Source organism: Eulemur rufifrons, chromosome 1 (genome assembly GCF_041146395.1).
Source record: "Eulemur rufifrons isolate Redbay chromosome 1, OSU_ERuf_1, whole genome shotgun sequence".
In the NCBI taxonomy this organism is placed as follows: Eukaryota; Metazoa; Chordata; class Mammalia; order Primates; family Lemuridae; genus Eulemur; species Eulemur rufifrons.
The window spans coordinates 98,254,392-98,274,596 of record NC_090983.1 but is presented as its reverse complement, the minus strand read 5'-3'; the positions used below and the strand labels follow the sequence as shown (position 1 = coordinate 98,274,596).

The window sequence follows — 20,205 nt, the reverse complement described above, 5'->3', positions numbered from 1 at the left end:
GGGAAAAGTATTGAATTTTTCTGTAATGGACATTTCTCAGCCTTAATATGCAAAAGTGAGAAGTTTACATGGACTTTAAAGGTTGTTGTGAGGATTAAGTAGGTGCTCAATAAATACAAATTCCCTTTGCTATATTTTTATTGGCAGCAAATGGGAAGGCCAGTGCCTAGAACACGGCCGGAGTGTGGAGAAACAGTCTGCATAGCCACTCATCCCCACCTCCCTCACTCTTCCCCCGAAACCCACACTCCGCACATCACAGAAGCCCTGACTCAGTGGCAAAGTTCAATATTCCGTTCCATTCCTTTGTTTGAAATGAAAGGTTCAGAATAAAAGGAGGCGATGGTGTAACCACGTGACTTTTATGTTACAAGCCTCAGTAATAGCCCTAAAATTAACACGTAACTGGTTATTTTCAAAATTAAAAAAAAAAATCACAACCATTAGGGAGCCCTAGTTCACATTGAATTTCTCATCCATGTCCTTCTCTGGGAAAATTTTACGCACTGATTGATGTGCTGCTTCCACAACTGCGTAAAGATCATGATTCTCATTACCACTCATCCTTGTCAGCGTCACAGTTGCAAAAGTGTCGCGTGTCCAGGCAGCTCTCATCCAGGCCACACTCACACTGCTGGACCCCAGGAGGGGACCCGCCCCAGTACGGGTGCCTTTCACGGGACCGGCCGATCCACCAGGTAAATGGCGCTCCATCTGAAAGACAGGACGTTTCACAGGTCAGGGCGGCACAGCCTAAAGTGACACAGGGGGTGCCATAGAAACTGAGATGAAGATGTCTCCAAAAATATACTTGATCTCTCTTCCTTCTTTCCTTCGTTCCTTTCTTCCTCCATCCCTCCCACTGTTGTTCTCTCTCTCTCTCTCTCTCTCAATCTTTCTGTTTATATCGATATTTACACTTATACACACACATATGTGTCTATAAACATGTTCACTGAAGGATTTATATGGCCACATATTGATTAATGACAATGTTCACAGGCAGGGTCACAAACTTGAATTCTTTCCAGATCAGGTCGGTATCACAATTGAGTAGATTGGGCCAGATTTTAGACCAAAAATAAAATCGCATATATGGATTTAAAAAATAATAATTTCATTTTAAAACTATTAAAGAGAAAACGACAGCACCCGGGCCAAGATCAGCCCGGCCTTTGTCCTCAGTGTCTGGTGGGCGATGAGGCGAACGGCGACCCCGGTGCAGGGGGCTCACGCAGGAGGGAGGGCCGTCCTCACCCACCGCCGCGCGTTTCTGTCACGAGAAGACCAGTCCCAGGTTACCATACCCTCTGATGTTTCCCAACAGCAGTCATAAATTCCAAGTTCAAGCATATGAGGAGAAAAACAAAAGCACTGTGAAGGCCGGCACGTGTGGGCCAGCAAGCCCGTGTGAAGGCTGTGTCTAACCACGGGAAGCTGGCGAGCAGCCTTCGCTTCCAGTTTACACACAAAAGAAAAGCAGGCTTCAGTCTAGCTCTTGTCAACCTTTTTCTTTACAGAGTTTGATTTACTGAAATTTGTTAGATTTTCTTTTATGATTGAGAGCATGGAAGTGGCTTAGAATTATCCTTCAGGAGCCGATACGTGGCCAGAGGTGGCGCTAGCGATGGACGTGCGTCGTCATTAGGCTGAAGCCTGTGAGGCCTGGCTTCCCTTTGGTCATTACTGTCTTATTTCTGTTTGGGTGCTTAAAATGTGCTTATTTAAAAAATTCAAAGAAATATTTATTAAGGACCATTTTTATCAATAACAATTTCAAGCTAGAACAATAGTATTTAAGGATGCTTTCCCGTTGGAACTTTGCCTAATCAAGATGTTAGTTTACATGTCAATCCTTATGTACAAACATGTAATTTACAAATATTCTCTGTATACAAACAGCAACGACTTTTTCTGAATTGCCCCACCACTCCTGTTCCCATGGAGGTCAGAGAGAAGTGTCCTGCAGCCTTGGGGCCACATGTGGCCTTCTGGATCCTTGAGTTCAGCCTTTTGGCTGCATCCAAATTTTGGATTCAGTCGAGGGGCTGCACTTGGGGATCTGGAGGGCGATGTGTGGCCGAGGCCACAAGTCCCCACCCCTTGTCTGCTTTCACGAGGAAAACCTAGGAAAGGTCCTATGAGCAGTGGAAGCATCTTGGGGTGCCGGTGCACGGAGCAGACCACCTGTCGGACTGACTCACCCCACATAGCGCCCTGCACTCTGCTGCTAAAATAGTGCAAGCCCGTTCCTTATCTTTAAGCAAGAATACCAGTTTGGGATGTCTGTTAACCAGTGTCTTCTTTTCAAGAATAATTATAAATGGTATGAATTCATTTCCCCTAGATTCAAATATCTATAAATTATTGTAAAACACTTCAGATGAATTGCTTTCTTCCTAAATCTCTGCTCAGGTAAGTCACACTCACGTGGCCTAGAGGGCTGCCAGGTTGATTTAGAGCATTCGGTACTTTCTGGACTGGAGTAAGCTTATCATCCCAGCGTGCAGTCTGGGCAGCACAGAAGTAAATCATTTTGTATTTGAATGTGTTTGCCAATGTTGGCCTTGGGCCCAAGAATGAAAATGCATCTCTTGACCTCTCTCGCTCTCCAGCTGCCCAGGCCTCTCATCCCAGAGTCTAGAATCCAGACCAGAGAGTCAAGTTTCACGTCATCATGAGTTAGTTCATGTGTGAACTACCCCAAGGTTGTAAGCATAATAATGGCTTCATTATTAATGGCTTAAGTTCAGAACAACCAATTTGCATATGACTTCTGGTGGACATGTTGCTTCTAGTAGCTTTACAAACTTCTATCTGGTGTGTTAAGCCCCTAGAATTCCCAGTGGCAACCCCAAGGCTTTCTTTTGTTTTGAATCCATCCATATCTTCTACCACTGGGACCTCTTGGTGCTTCCCTCCTAATGTTTGGCAATTATTAATAGCTTAAAGTGTGGGTGCCTATGGATCTGTGAGTCGATTAAGAAAATGGTATATGCATATATGTATACGTATATGTATATGTGTGTGTATGTGTACACACACATACACATACACACACACATACACATACACACACACACCATGTATTACTACTCAGACATAAAAAGGAATGAAATGATGTCTTTTGTGGCTACTTGGATGGAACTGAAGACCATTATCCTAAGTGAAGGGTCTCAAGAATGGAAAAACAAACACCCCATGTTCTCCGTAATCATTGGGAGCTAAACGATGGGCACACACGAGCACAAAGAGATGTAAAGGACATTGTGAATCAAGAAGGACGAATGGGTTAAAACCTACCCATCGGGTACAATGAAGACTATTTGGGTGATGGGCACACTAAAAGCCTCAACTTAAGCATTATAAAAGATATTCATGTAACAAAAGCATTTGTACCCCCTTAGTACTTTGAAATAAAAAAATAAATGTTTAAAATTTTCTTAACAGGCCGGGCGCGGTGGCTCACGCCTGTAATCCTAGCACTCTGGGAGGCCGAGGTGGGCGGATCGTTTGAGCTCAGGAGTTCGAGACCAGCCTGAGCAAGAGCGAGACCCCACCTCTACTAAAAATAGAAAGAAATTATATGGACAGCTAAAAATATATATAGAAAAAATTAGCCGGGCATGGTGGCGCATGCCTGTAGTCCCAGCTACTCGGGAGGCTGAGACAGGAGGATCGCTTGAGCTCAGGAGTTTGAGGTTGCTGTGAGCTAGGCTGACGCCACGGCACTCACTCTAGCCTGGGCAACAGAGTGAGACTCTGTCTCAACAAAAAAAATAAATAAATAAAAAAATAAATAAAAAATAAAATTTTCTTAACTGATTGACTGTCAACAAATAAGGAGAAAGAAAGAAAGAAAGAAAGGAAGGAAGGAAGGAAGGAGAGAGAACAAAATGTGTGTGTATGTATATGTGTATATATACATAAATAAATATATATATGTATATGAAAGCAGGAGGGTAATTGCTAACTTTTCCTCTCAGATGTCCCATCCTTGTGTCTCTGTTCCTGTGCCATACTGGGCTGTTTACAGCAAATGAGGAAACTGAGGATCAACTAGGGGCTTGATTTCCCTTAATTCTTGACTCTAACTGGGTATTCAGGAAGAAAAACTACACCGTAGCTACCAATCTGGGCCATCGCAGAAGCTGCATTTTTATTTCTCCTGACAGAAAGTTCTTTCAAAAGTGAAAGAACAAAGAATGATTATAAATATTGGATTTTTAAAATATGCATTTATCCAACAAATTTACTAAGGATAGTATTTCAAGCACTATTATAGGTACTTGGGATAAATCACTTCACAAAACAAAGAAACAGACAAAGCAAGCCCTCGCTGAGTTTATGTTGCAATTAGGGGAAACAGTATTTAGAAAGGAGTAAGAGGTATGGGGGGAAATACAGCAGGCCAGGGGATCGAGTGTGCCATGAAGAAGGACGTGAAGCAATTTTACATTGTCCTGGTTGGGGAGATCTTGATGCGGAGATACTCCCCCCAATCCTAAAGGCAGGGGCAAGTCACAGGTGGCCACATGGACAGGAGCATCACAGACAAAGGAAACCGAAGCTATGACAAGGCCTAAGAGGAAATTGGGGCATTTTCTAGAATCTATAGACACAGGTTTTTAAACTGCAATTTTCAAAATGTTGCTGAAACTCTAATAGGAAGGCTAACAGAAAAAAAAAAAAAAAACAAACAAACGGGTAGCAGAAAACAGGTAAAATAGAACTTAGATTGATCAGGTTCTTGGTCAGAAGCCAAGAATTCACTCTGATAGTTCCAAGGCAAAGTGTATTTATTAGGAAGACATTGAGCTGACACAGAATCATGAACATAAAAGAAATGGATTTGAGATTAAGCATAACCATGTGCAGAACTGGCCCAGTGGGGGATCCCTGCCTGGTTGGCTGCACCCGAATGTCAAATGCGGAGAGACCAACTCAGCAATGTGCTGCCTGTGCCAGGACCTCTGCCCTGAGGCTCAGGCCAGCAAGCCTGTCACCATAAAGAGAGATTTCTGTGGCCCCTGCATTCGCAGAATAGCAGCTGCATGTGTCACCTGGTTCCTGGTGCTCTCTTCCCAGTCAGGGCTTCTCACAGGGGGGGCTAATGGGTGAAGCCTGAGTTGCCTGCCTGAGTCCCAGGCAGGGAGCTTGGGGATTTGAATTCTGACTTCTTCACTGTGGCAGCAGGACTCGCAATATGAATTTTCTCTAACCAGAAATGCTATTCACAAGGTGATGGGCAGGCCTGAATAGGGCACGTGTCCACTACGGAGCTGAGCAGACACTTAGTATCACTTAATGGGTCAAAATACTTTACACCTCTGAAATCTCAATTTCTTCTATGAAATGGGGTTATTAATGCAAATATATATCTCTTTGGATGCTGCTAATAAACAAAGGACTGTATGAACTGTGGTAGGCTGGGGGCAAGGGGGGCAACACTTTTGCTTTGACACCGAGCAGCTAGTCTGCTTTGGCAAGAAGTGGAATGGGGAGCGACTCAGATGTCCCATCCTTGTGTCTCTGTTCCTGTGCCATACTGGGCTGTTTACAGCAAATGAGAAAACTGAGGATCAACTAGGGGCTTGATTTCCCTTAATTCTTGACTCTAACTGGGTAGTCGGGAAGAAAAACTACACCGTAGCTACCAATCTGGACTCCACAGGGCCGGCACGCAGCACAGGTTTCTCCACGGTGGAGGTAACGTCTGTGAGACGCACTGGGCTCTGCGGACTGTGGAGGCCAGCGCTTTGGCACGGCAGAAGTTTTCCATACACGGCCCCAGCAGCCAGCCGGGCGCTGCAAGGACTTCCACAAAGGAAGGGAGACTGGGACCCCCTGGGAGATCCCACCGGGAGCTCCCAGTTGCAGCCTCCGAGGTCTTGGAACGGTGGCAAGCCCCTTCCTATGCATGATACAGAAAGGGCGAATCGCGTTACTGCGCATTACTTCTGAGCATTTGGAAATAATATCACCATGTGACCTCACGCACACAAACAAGATCTGGGAAAATTCAGATTACATGTTTATTATATTATTTATAAAACCTCCAAGAAAATATTTATCTTAGAAGGTACATAGTATGTGATCATAGAAAGTGATCATTTGCCCTTTATTAATCCAAATAGAATACTATTAAAAAAAAGATCAATCATACTCACCATGAGGTTTATAAAAACAACAATAGGAAACATCAGCGAGTACCTCCTAGGTTACAGCCAGTGCTCTGAAGTGCTCCACATACGTTCACCCATGTAATCATCACAATCCTACAAGGTAGGTTTTATTATTTCCCATTTTTCAGGTAAAGAAACTGAGGCACAGAAGGATTAAACAGCTGCCTTTAGGCCTTACTGCTAGCAAGTTCAGAATGAGGATTTGATTCCGAGCCTTCTTGCCTAAGAGTCTCTGGCTTTAACCCCTATGTTATTCCACTATACTCTGCTTTGGGAGAAAATAATTCATGGTTGAAAAACTTAAGGCCTTTCAGCAAAATATATATGGGTGAACTTAAGTCATGAGAAATTACTAAAAAAATTGTAAGTGATGGATAATTTATTACATTCACTGCAACAAAGACAACACAATTAATCTATAAACATCTCCTACCCTATCACACGTTCCCACACAACAATAATGTCACAGCAGAAAGTAATGTCAGCACTGCGTGCTGGGACCTTCTCAGATCTCCCCACCCCGAGTTTCAAGGAGACAACCATGAGTGCCTGTGGCTTTGCTGCAGACGACATGCAAGCTGAGGGGAACAGTTTACACCCCATGGCTGGCTTCCTCTTTTCAAATGTTCAATGCCTTTCTGAGTTTTTACTTGCAGTATTTTTATGCCCATTTTTTGGGACCTGAATTTCTCCAGAATTCTAAAGTAGCTAGGGTATTTGACAAGCAAGTTAAAGCAGAAAATTTTGCAAAACTATTATTGAACCCACTTGGCATTGCAGACTGAATGAGGGTATATGTAGCCTTAGGTTTGCCCATAAAACCTCTTGCCAGAGAACTTCAACACAGTGAGCCTCTTTGCCTCTTAATCAGTGCAGAGGGGAAGTTCAAAGACCTGCAGTCTTTCCCCATCCCTGTCCCCACTGCAGTAACTTCTGGGTGTGCCGTAACTCCCATGTAGATTGTCAGCCACAGGTGCTTAGGTTTCAAATTATCCACAATAAGTTGATGCAACAGGAACTGGGAAAAGAATTCTCACAATTGAGCCAAAGGAAGACAGAAATAAAAAACACAATGGCATATTCTAGAATATCTTATGAAGTGAATTGGAGTTTAGGGAGGCAGTACACATGAGAAAGAGAGTGAGAGAGAAGAAAAAAGAAGAGGGAGAAGGAAGTGAAAGAGGGGGAGGAGGAGGAAGGCGAGGAGGAAGAGGGTGGGGAGAGGAGGAAGAAGGAGTGCAACATTGTATCCTTACTTGTGAGCTTGGAGATTTGAACCCTTATCAACTCCTTTATGAAATGTTTCAGAAAAGTATTATATCTGAATTTAAAACACTACAGAAGGTCAAGTGTAGGAATTTTGCTAATGTGTGCATAAGCACACCATCCTGCCCCTAAGATTTCCTAAAGTGGAATATGCACATGCTATATACAGGGAAATGGTTCAAAGAGAGAGGAAAACACACACACACACACACACACACACATGTTTTATAGAAGATATAAACACAAACCCAACTTTTACATGTTTAGTTCAAATTATGATTTTCCTAATGTAGGAAATTCAGGAGAATTCATGAAATAGATTAGTTGCTTAATTTTATGGCTTAATCACTATGAGCTGTTGAACAGAATTCAAACTGGACATCCCGCTTCAATCTTACAATTGTTTAAATTAAAAAGTCTTGACAACCTGGAAAACAGTGAACACGACGGACTCCCAATAACTACAGCCACAGCCAAGAGAATGTGGCCTCCTCTCGCTGCTATGAACAGTCCAAGTAAAATTCCACACAATAGCAGAATTCAGCTGGAAAGGTCTGTAAACGTAGAGAGACAGAGCTGTTATACTGAGAAGTTGCTGTCATTGTTGTCCTTTACTTTATCTCAGAGTTTAGAAGTAATATATACTCATAGCCTTAGATTCTGGTAAACTCAATACACCAAACTGGAAGAGTTTTAGCATTCATTTCTCTTACTCCTACAACTTCAAACGGGTCTATACTGATCAGCAAATAAATATGACAGTGGGTTCATGGGGGGAGGAGACATCCCTGCCCCAGTGACGTTGGGCTTAGTCTTGCCACTTGCCTTGCCCCGTGGGATGTGGGCAGAATGACAGTAGCTCAGTTCAAGTTCAGACCTCAAGAGCCGTGCATGTGTCCACCTGTCCCTTGGGAGCTTCTGCGACATGACTGTGAGAACAGGCCCCAGATGGTCATGACCTCTCCAGCCTCAGCCTCAGACAGTGAACACACAGATGAGTAAGCACAAGAAAAAGGATTGAATGAAACATGCCACTGAGCTTTGGCAACTGGCTATATAGGAGTATTGGACAATAACTGACAAAATACAAATTACGTATCAACCATATGAAAAAATTTCTATAGGGATTATGAAGAAGTATATAGAAAGATCAATGATGCCCCTACCTTCAAGGCATTTGCAATATAGTCTGGAACATAAAGAGACATAAAGGTGGATGAGAAAAATAAAGGGAATCATAAACTCTGGTTTGGACAAGCTAATTCTCTAACTTCCCACCCATAAATGTAATCACATGCACTGTAGTGTTCATTCGGGAAGTCACCCCAATGGCTTCTCCACTTGCCCTTCTTCCCTCCACAAATAAACCCCATCAGGTTCACGCTGTCCTGTCCCAGCTCAGTCCCAATTATTGGCAGTGTAACCCTGACTCCCACACCTATCTTTGCCCCCTTCAAACATGGTGCTTTGCTGTCCCTGCAATTTACACAGCAGTTTTCCTTAATGGTGAGAGTCCCGCCTCATCTCTTTAAGTCTCAATCCCACCCACCCGCATTTTCAGTTAGAAACTCTTCGTAGAACTTTGGAGAAACTATTTCCATGACTGGTCACTCAACTGTAACCTGATTCAGCCAGATCTTGTACCCCTTTCTCACAGCTTCCATCCACAGAATGAGGAAAGATTGGAAGCTTTATGTGTGTGTGTATTTATATGTACTTATTGCATATAAATTATGAATGTATATATAAATATACGATTCATAAAATAATATAAGTACAATGCTATAAATTATATATATATTATCATTGCATTGAATGATTTTTTGATTCTATGCTCTGTGAAGGTCATGGTGTGATTTATCACTGATATAAATTTTAGTAGATTTTTGCTACCCTAAAGGGGCTCATAATATTTAGGAGAAGAAAGTCGTGTACACAGCTAAGAGTAATGCAAGTCAGAGTGATATCACTGTCCAAATAGGGCAGCCAACAAAATTCTAGAATAGCCCAGAGTGAGAAACTATGACTTTTGTCCAGGAGCCCTGGGACAGGTTTCAGGAGAATGGTGGCATTTGACGAGAGGCTCCCTGCTGAAGACTTCAGCAAATGGCACCATGGGAAAGAGTTTGTGCAGCTAAGAGCTACAGAGGAGGAGATCTGACTTCACCACAGCGTCTTTAGGAACTGACTGTTTGGAATAATGAGATTTCTGCACATACTAAACCTGTTTTATTTCATTTATTGTAGTTAAACATTGTTGGCTTACAAAATAAGTATAGAGAAAGATGCCACCAAAGTCATAAGGCCAAGAAATTACCAGAGATTGCAGCAAATGCCTCACCCTAGGAACAAAATACAAATCATCAAAATACTGCTTTGGAAAAGAAGCTTCTGTCAACCAAAGAAAGTATCTTATATACTCATTTTCTCTAAATAGAATTTCATTTCTGAGGAGACATTTAGTCAGAAAGAAAAACAACCTCAGCCATATCAGAAAGTAATGGCAGGCATTCATCAAAGTCAATCTTGGTCTTGCTGCTCGCTGGTCAGGATCATTAATTCAGCACATATGTCTAATAGTGTGATTAAGGGCTAGACAGTGACATTAGGAATTAACATTTTTATAATGTTGTTGAATGTTCTCTTCTCCCTGCCTATTTAATTGAAATGAGCCCAAAAGAGAGAGGGGGAAACAGAAAAGATTAATGATACTGTCTCTCAAAACAAGTGACAAAAGTCACTTTGATGGGACCATCTGCAGCTGGACTGGACAAAGCTCTCCAGAATCTACAAGTATCCTCCATGGTTAAACAAAGAGGGGGACAATGTGATTAGTTTAAGTGATTTTATTGGCACTGTGTACATTTTTGTGGGAGAATATAAAAGTACTTTTCATTTAGATAAATTTTTTTTTTCTGAAGAGCTAAAATGAAGAATTTCAATAAGGTTAAATGACTCGTCCAAAGTCACCCAGCACCGGAAGACTCTAGTCCCCTAAGACTCTGCAGTGGACTGGCTCCTGTCCTGAACACCCACCTTCACAAAGACTCACAGACCTTTTCACTTTTTAATGTGCTGAAAACATATTGAAATGCTGTGAGCCCCAGGGATGAAAATGAGACACTGTTATAAACTCATAGGAACTGACAGTAATAAAGAAATGACTTAGCATTGGAGTAAGATCTTCAGTTTACTACACAATTGCTCCGATATGACAAACTTAAAAGCAGTCATTTCCAAATGTGAGGACAAAAATGGACGAGGACTACCACATGCACAGCAAACTGGGATGTGAAAAGAAAGAAACCCTCATTGTGTTAAGCTGCAGACATTGGGGATGGGGCAAATTCATGACTATAGCACAGCTCAATCTATACTGATTACTGCAGTGAAAAAAAAAATGAATGAGAAACAGAGTTGGAGAAATAAAATACCTGATGTCTACACACAATCATAGAAATTGAGAATTATAATTAATTTGGGTACCAAAGTTAATGCATATATGTATACCTGTGATACTAATAAAAATTTCTAGCAATTACTGAGCATTTAAAATATTCCAGGCAGTTTTATGCACTTTTTACATCTTCTTTCATTCAATCTCCACAACAACTCTATGAAGTAAATATAATACTTTTATGTCCATTTTGCAGGTAAGGAAACAAAGACATAAATATTAATAGAAATGAAATTACTCGCTAGTAACTCAGCTAGTAAATGACAGATTCCAGCCACAGCCACAAAGATCTTTTCCTGTAGGTGATTACACAGAGTAAAATGTGTGCTTCCACCATGGCTTTATCCCTCAGAAGTTATTCTTACAACATTCAAAGGGACTTTTAAAATGTGTATCATATGATTTATCTCTAATTAAAATCCTACAGTAGTTCTCCATTCCCACAAGAAAAAATCCCAGCTCCTCACCATGGCCCACAAGAACCCACATGTTCGGCTCCCTCAGAGCTCAGCTCCCTCGGTCCCACACCCCAGCCTGGCACACCCTCCGCTGCCAGGCCGCCTCCAGCCCTCGCCGATGCTCTTCCACATTTCCGGCGAGAATCTCTCTTCCCACCAGCTACACAGAGGCTGATCATGTTCTAGCACTGGACCCTGAAAGTGTTAATAAATCTTGCCTCTTCCCAGTTACGCCTACCTACTCCAGAATCGCTCTGTTACGTTCTTAGAAGTACTTACTACTACTTGCAACCATTCTTTTGTTGTTTTTTCTTAGTCAAAACTTTATTGCTGGGCATTTATGTTGTTTTACTTCAGTGATCAGCATAGAGAAAAATGTCTTTAAACATAAATATCATGTGCATTGATGATTATTTCCTTAGGATAGATTCTTAAATAATTTAAAGTTCTTGTTATAAATTGTCAAATTATCCCAGAAATAATCAGCCAATCAGGTTGCCTAACTGGTCACACCTTCTTCAATATGGAATATTATTAAATACAGACATCTTTGGCAGACCACTGGGGTAAAATGGTAGATTATTTAAATTGAATTATTTTTTACTCAGTAATGAGGTTAATCATTTTTTTCAAACATATACTGGTTAAATTTTTCTGTCTTTTCCTTTGTTAATTGACTGACTGTTTCCTTCACCCATTTACTTTTTGTTAATTTATACAAGCATTTTATGTACATAAACATTAAAGCTTTGTCATCATTAGGTAAGTATTGTTCTCATTTTGTTCACTTTCCTTTCAGTGTATTTTGGCATTTCTTCTTTTAAAGGACAGAAGTTATTCATTTTAACCTATTGATGTTGTTGTGTGGTTTCTTCCTGTCTTTTACCTTTAGGCAGTCCTGCTAATCTTTACATATTCTTTTAGCCTTATGGTTTTGTATTTATAATTAATTTTTTTTACCTTGAATTTTTTTTATTTCAGCTTATTATGGGGGTCCAAAATTTAGGTTATGTATATTGCCCATGCCCCCCGCCTGGAGTCAGAGCTTCAAGCGTGTCCATTCCCCAGACAGTGCGCATCGCACTCATTATGTAGGTATACACCCCTCCCCTCCCCCAACCCCCTACATCTGCCCGACACCAAATTGGTGTTATTCCCAAATGTGCACTTAGGTGATGATCAGGGAAACCAATTTGCTGGTGAGTACATGTGGTGCTTATTTTTTTTATTTTTGGGATACTTCATTTAGTATAATTAATTTTTTATTCATCTGGAATTTGTGTTTTGAGACTTGTTCACGAGTACATACTCAATATATGTAATAGTGCCTGGCTTGCACTAGGAACTAAATATATATTTGCTGAAAGAACAAATGGCTGAACACCAAGAAAAAGACACATCAGCCTACAAGGACTGTTCATAGATGACATTAATTTTTTTTTAAATTGCTTGTTTTGCAGGAACATATATGGTTATGATATCTTTATTTTCTATATAGGTATATTTATCTTTGGTATTTTAGGCTACCATTGAAGAAATCAGGTATTTTTGTCATTTTAGTGACAGCCCCACAAAGTGACACATATTAAGCCTTTGAATAAATGCTTGCTATACATGTGACATAGAGGAGACCACCATCCATAAAGGTGTTCACAAAGCAGTTCATTCATGTATTGAACAAAATGACATAACACATGGACAATGGACAGGACACTTTGCGGCATAAAATACAAACAGGTATGAGCCTGCCATCAAAATCCACACACTGTAGTAGATGAGGGGAAGAAAATGTTAAAACTTAGTTTAATGCAAGTTAGAATGAAATAAATTTGAAGTGAAATTTTAAGTACATGTAAAAAGTCTAGGGGGGAAATGGCTAATGTTGAGTGGAGAGATGAATTCTAGGGGAAAAAGCGAAAGTCATTCCTATGAATATTACAAATACACCTGCCATTTCTGTTTTCAAACCAGTGAAGGAAAACTGGATTTCCATACCATTAGCATTCAAAACAAGGTTCACGCAACATATCTCATTCAGTCCTTCTTCAGACAGCTCTGAAGACTTTCATTTTCATTTTACAGATAAGAAATAGAAGCTAACAATGGATTAGCAAATTCCCTAACATCACACAGAAGGGAAGACTTAAATTTTGATCTTACAGCTCCAAACTCCAATAATGGTTTTACATATCATGTGAAACTTGGTCTTCTTATAGATAGAAATATAAAGGTACCATAAGTCTTTAGAGCAATTGTTCTTGAGTCAATATTATAATAGTATCCATCAAATAATCCTGACACTGGTAAACTGTAGATTGTCACTGAGTACCCATCCCCAACTCTCCTGAGGGTATTCCCAATTACATTGTCTCCCCAACGATATTCATCTATCTATTGATTTATCTAGAAAACAAACAAACCTCTCCCAAAAATGCTTGCAGAAATAAATGTTTTAGTAAGTACTATTGTTTCTAACAAGTCCAGTTGGCTGGAATGCCTGTAATTTTGCTCAATAGCTACCTAAGGTTGTGACAGGTTAATCATGTAACCAAGAACCAGTTGAAACTTTTCTCTAGAAACCTTAGATCAGTGTTTCTCAAAGTGTAGCCTCTGGCACTTGAATCAAAAAACATGGGATGCTCCTAAGAACACGGATTTGTGGAGCTGTCCCAGACATTCAGGGAGCAGGGCCCAAGATCCTCATTTCTTTCATATGCACCAAGTGATACTAAAATTTTACCCTAAATTTTACATACTAAAATTTTAGAATCACAAAGTTTGAACTTTATTCAAAATTTTCAAGCCTCCCCCTTCTTTCTTTCTTGAAGAATTCTTGTTTGATGACACCACAGATTGCTAAGTACTAATTAGCTAAGTACTAATTCTGATATCATAATACATGTATTAGGTTATATTAGTTCCAGCTAAAGAAAGGTATGATGATGGGGGGAAGAGAAAAATAAAATATAGACTAAAAATAAAGTTTGACTTGTACCAGAGAAAAAGGTCACTAAACTAATGTATTAATTAATTCTTATGGCCATAGTGTTGTTCTACTTTCATCTTGGTCCAAAATAAATCTAATTAGTGTTCATTTGCTGTCGCTAATCATCTTACAAATTCCCTAGAAGATTCCCCAGAGAAGTACATCTCACAGTTATTCATATTTCTCTAGCACCCATTCTCACTCCCTTTGGTTGATTTTCTACAGCAAATTATGTCCCATCCTTTGGATAGAATAGAGAGGTCCTGTCCGAGTTCCTGTAACTTGTTTCTACTCTGCCTCTTAAACACAAACACGCACAACCCGAGTCGCCAGGTCCCAGTCCCCATGTCAAAAGGCTCTCTCTTGTTCACTTTCCACTGGTTTCTGTGGGAACATGGTGAAGTTTTTCCTGGGTTCATTCTTTCCCCCTCTGTTTATTCATGAGCGCATCCACTTAGCTGTGTTCACCACTTTCCCTTCCACCCCGCCAGCTGGCCCGTGGAGATGTGGGGTGATTTCTTTGTCGGCTTTCATAGGTATTCATCTATTACTTATACAGAAATGCCTACAAAGTCTGGATTCTCCAGCCCTGGATTTTTTCTCAAGCTGCTTGGTAGACATCACCATGTAACTGCTCCATCAGCACCTCAAAAGTAACGTGGTGTGTCCCCCTTCCCACCCAGGCTTCTTTCATGTTCTCCCAGGTTTCTAGGCTAAGAAGTTCAGTGCTGTATCTAACAAACGAGCTTCCTGACCATCAGGACAGCAAAGGCTGCTGATGTTCCCCTTAGCAATCCCTCTCCCACCCTGCCCTTGCTGGCCACGTCTGCAGCCCGGGCTCACATCCCGCTTGCGCATCACTCAGCGCACGCACCCTGCACACGGGCACCCAACTAGTTTTCTTCCACTACCTATTCATTAGGATGTTTTCTGGCAGCAAAACATTCAATAATATCTCATTTTTGAGTGAATTTAAGCAAACAAACAAACTCACAATCTGATCTACAAAGGCTCTGCTCCTTGGCCCCAAGCTACTTTTCATATTTGTCTACTCTCCTAGACATGTTATTCTTCAGTCAAATTCAGTTGCTACTCATTTTGAAGAAAATATCTTGTTTTGTTTGGCTTTCTGCTGACATAATGTTTTTCTGCAGAAATGGTTGACTTCCACCCTCCATATTTTGACATATGTAAATTCTACTTCTCTTCTCTTTCAAAGTCCTTCATAAATCTTTTTTTCTCCTAAGAAATCCCTAGAAATTTTATTTGAAAATGTGTCCGTTTCCCAATTGTATAGCACTTTGAAAAAATATAAAAATTGTCGATTGTATACTAATATCTTACATTGGGTTATTTCTGTTAAATGAATATAAGGTCTATTTTCCCTACCAAGTTGTAAGTTCCTTATACCAGCAGTCTCCAACCTTTTTAGCACTGGGGACCAGTTTCATGGAAGACAATTTTTCCACAGACTGGGACCAGTAGTGGGGGATGGGGTAGGGGGAGAAAGATGGTTTTAGGATGATTTAAGCACATTCCATTTATTACATTTGCAGCTGCTCCCCAGCATAAGCATCACCGCCTCAGATCATCAGGCATTAGATGCTCATAAGGCAACGTGGATCCCTCACATGTGCAGTTTACAGTAGGGTTCCCACTCCTATGAGGCTCTAATTGCCCTCACTGTACTGACAGGAGGCGGAGCTCAGGCAGTGATGTAAGCGATGGGGAGAGACTGTAAATACAGATGAAGCTTTGCTAGCTCGCCTGCCTCCCACCTCCTGCTGTGTTGCTGGTTCTTAACAGGCCACAGACTGGTACTGGTCCGTGGCCCAGGGGTTGGGAACCACAGCCTTATACAATATAGGACTAATTATATGTATGAAATTCCATTTTCTTAATACTTCCAAACAAAGACTAAAGAATATTGATTACTTATTATCCTATGTGTGTATAATATATTAATACATACATGTTCTCCCAGAGATCCTAATCTTGACTTAAATAAGGCATTCAATAAATCAATAATTGTTTGCTAAATAAAGTGAAAAAGGAGTGAATGTTGTATTGTTAATCAAAAGGCCATTGTGATCATTCATGTCCACAGACCCACCTCCAAATCATCTTTACCATTTATCAAGACAACAGGTAATCCAGTGTGGTTTATATCATGCATTTTTCAAACAGACTGTAGATTCCTCATGGTGATGGCATATTTTCTGGAGTTTTTGTGTTGAAAAACATGCAACAGAGAGTGAGAATGCTTATGTAAGTAAGGCAACTGATATTTCTTAGAGTTTTATCAATGAATTCACTGTAAATTGTAGAAAGTTTGAAATAAACAATCTTTAGTTGAAACATACTAAATTCAGTACATTTTTCTCATAAAAAATAAATTTGGTATGCATCTTAGTCCATTTAGGTGGCTATGACAAAATACCATAAAATGAGTAGCTTATAAACAACAGACATTTATTTCTCACAGTTTTGGAGGCTGGGAAGTCCAAAATAAAGGCAATTTTCATGTCTCAGGAGGGCCTGCCTAGCTTGCGGCTCAGAGACAGTGCCTTCTTGCTGCATTCACATGGTGGAAGGGAGTAGGGACCCCTCCCAGGCCTCTGTTGTAAGAGCACCAGCGCCATTCCTGAGGGCTCCATCCTCATGACTGATCACCTCACAAAGGCCCCACCTTCTTCTTATACCATTACATGGGTGGTCAGGTTTCAACACATGAATTTTGGGGGAACAAAAATATTCAGACCATAGCAATATGGTAGCATTTTATTATAATTCCTATGGGAATTTAAATAGCTGCTGAGAAGAGAAAAGTAGTATGGAAGAAATAAGTAAGCTGGGCAACCGAGATTTAATTCTGCAGTTTCTCTTCTAATTTCTTCATGATTTTTACGAACACTTTATCTTGAGCTCACCCATCATAAAACAAAACAGAATCACATTTCCAGCCAGGCACTCGAGAAAGCTGTAATACTGATTACAGCTGTAATACTGATTCCTGACAGGCTATTTACTTTTGAACACATTAAAATTTCTTTGTTTAAGTAAAATACAGTAAGATGGAAATCATATTTAGAGTAAAAGAATAAATTTTCACCCAGATGTTGAACAAAGAAACCTAAGAGGAGGGAGGGTTTGCTATATTTATCTAATAGACTCTTGAATGGCTTTATCCAATCAAGAATTGCCTTCCTCTCCACACACACACACATAAACACACACACACACACCTCACATGCCCTTTCTTGCCCGAGTTTGCCTAAGTGCCCTTCTCTCTTTTTTATTTCTTCTTTATCTCTTCCTCTGGTTGTTTTTTCTGCCTCCATCTCTGTCTCTGTCTCTGTCTCTCTTCCTTCCTATCTTTCCTTCCTCCTCCCTTTCCCCACTTCCTTTCCCCAAATTGTTTTGACCTCTCTTGCTCCCTCTTCCCTCCCTGCATCCCTTGCTTTGATCCCCTCAAACAACAACTCTTAATTTCTTATTTTTAGACACATGAATGCAATCACAGATTCAACAAGAATTAATCACAATTCTATCTACAGTATTCTTTTGCAGATGGTTAGTAGGCATTATCTGGTATGATAAAAGAAAAAAAAAAAAAGAAGAGGACAGAAATGAAAAGAGTCAGCAACTACCCTTTGTGTAAATACCTACATGGATCACGTTTCTCTTCAAATTCATTATAACAGGTGGGCAAATACGTCAAAGAAAGCATGAAAGAGACAGAGTGGGTTTGCTTTCCACAATGCTAATGAACAAACAAAAATCCTCTATTCATTTGTTTCTGTACTTGGAACATAACTGATGGCTGCAAGTCTAATATTCATTAGAGGTCTGAACAAGGCAGAGACAGAAAGTTGATGGAGCCCACAGATCACACCCATTAGGAAGTGTTGGAAACAGTGCAAGGCAGCAACAGAAGAAGAATGGGCACAGAACAGCTCTTCTAATGAATAAAATATGAAGAACTTCGCAATTACACAGACCAGAGAGAAGTGGCCAGAGGATCATCAGCATAATGATAGTAATAAAAATAGGATTTCATGCCTGTATCTCCTACTGCACATCCCCAAATCTGAATAATATTTATTAACCTACTCTCCTGTTTATGATTATTTGTAGGGTATATAACAAAAAATAAAGCAAAGCTATGGATTTCTTGCCTTCAAGGATTTTCGGTTCCACGATAGCCCACAAAGGTCATTTCATTATTCTGAAAGATATTCTACAATCATAAAATATACGGAAGTGGCAATTTTGGTTTCTAGGCAGGAATATACCATTTAAAAGAATATTTCACATTTTGAAAAATTAGATAAAATGACCAATTGATATAACTGGTTAATTTTATGTGTCAGTAGAAAGTAATTTTCAAAATAAAGAACTGAAAACACTGGCTACTGTTTATTCAGGACTTACAATGTCCTAGCTGCTATGTTTCCACATCATAGAAGGTGAGAGCAAGAAATGAGGTTATGAGAGGTTGACAGTAATCTACTTATGGGCAAGGATGATTAGTAATCATTATGCACCTAGCATATATTATTTCTTTAAATAATAGTTGAATAAGTAGATATATATATCTTTGTAGATATATAAAACCCTCATACACAGTAAAAAAATCATCCTTATTAAAAGATTAGTAATAATGATAACTTCAATATAATTCCCTAAAAGATAAATTATTTTACCTAAGATTTAAGACAGGATTATTACCAGAATACTTGTAGTGACATTGCTCACAGCCAGGCATATATTTTTTCAGTTAACATGGTTCAGGTCTTCATTCTTCAAAAAGTCACTTTCTTGCTATCATAAGAAAAAGCTAAGTGATTGGAAAATAACATGATATACTACATTAGCACTCAACTCTGGGGCTGGCAAACCTACTCCTTGTCTCTTGTCAGGGTGCACCATTAACAGAGCCTGCCTTCTAGGATCTCAGTCAATAGAGACAAGTCCATTAAAGGGCCTTTCAGTTGACAGAGACAGCTAATGCATTGTTGGCTGCTCTTAGTAGAAGACTAGAATCACATTAGAAAAATAAGCACATTTAAAAAAAAGAACACCCACCTCTGAGGGTTATAGGTTTCCAGCATATTGCAAATCAAGCAAGATCTAAGATCTAGGATTTGATTCTGGTTATATAGAAAATATCTCAAAATAGAGAGTATTATTTTATCCTAAGTATCTCTGGTTATTCTGGAATTGTTAATAGTAACTATCATATTCTACCAAATGTGGTAAAAACAGGTCACCGTTGATAATAAGTTTTATCATTATTTTATGTACCACTAAGAAATAAAAACTGCTGGCAGTTCAATGAGATAAACCATTGATTGTAGGATTCATTCCAATTTCAGAGATATGAAATGTAAAACAAAGTTTGGTTTTGATTCCATTTACATATGTAGTTAAGCTTCCCATGACTCATTTCATGTGCAATCAATGCTCTGTTTTACCTAATCAGGGAATTGCTTAGTATTCTCATTTTGTTTGTTGTACCTATAACAAAGATAAAGGATGATGTCTACAACAGAAAACAATAACAGCACATCCATCAGAATTCTATTAATATTTTCTTATGAACAATAACCACTGTTTAGCTTAAATTAGACATTAATGCAAGTATTTCTTTAAAATATTTGAAGACTAATGTTCTTAAATAATAAATATATGTATAATGTGGTGCTGTCACAGAGGGCCCTGAAATTCTCTGATACTCATCTCATTGGGAGATGAAGTTTGTATCTTCTTCCTTTAAACCTGAGTGAGCTAGTGACTACTGCAGCTGATAGATCAAGGGTGATATGACACTCCATGACTTCTCAGGTAGGT

General features: G+C 39.8%; 1 protein-coding gene across 2 annotated transcripts in view; it reads right to left on the bottom strand.

The window, feature by feature from the left end:
* The window catches only part of CNTNAP5 (contactin associated protein family member 5), a 770,280-nt gene that overhangs the window by 138,326 nt on the left and 611,749 nt on the right, over positions 1 to 20,205 (bottom strand). For both annotated transcript variants that reach the window (XM_069473762.1, XM_069473772.1), the window contains exon 14: positions 558 to 714. In XM_069473762.1, the coding sequence (XP_069329863.1) occupies positions 558 to 714 (157 nt within the window). The remainder of the gene's footprint in view (positions 1 to 557; positions 715 to 20,205) is intronic.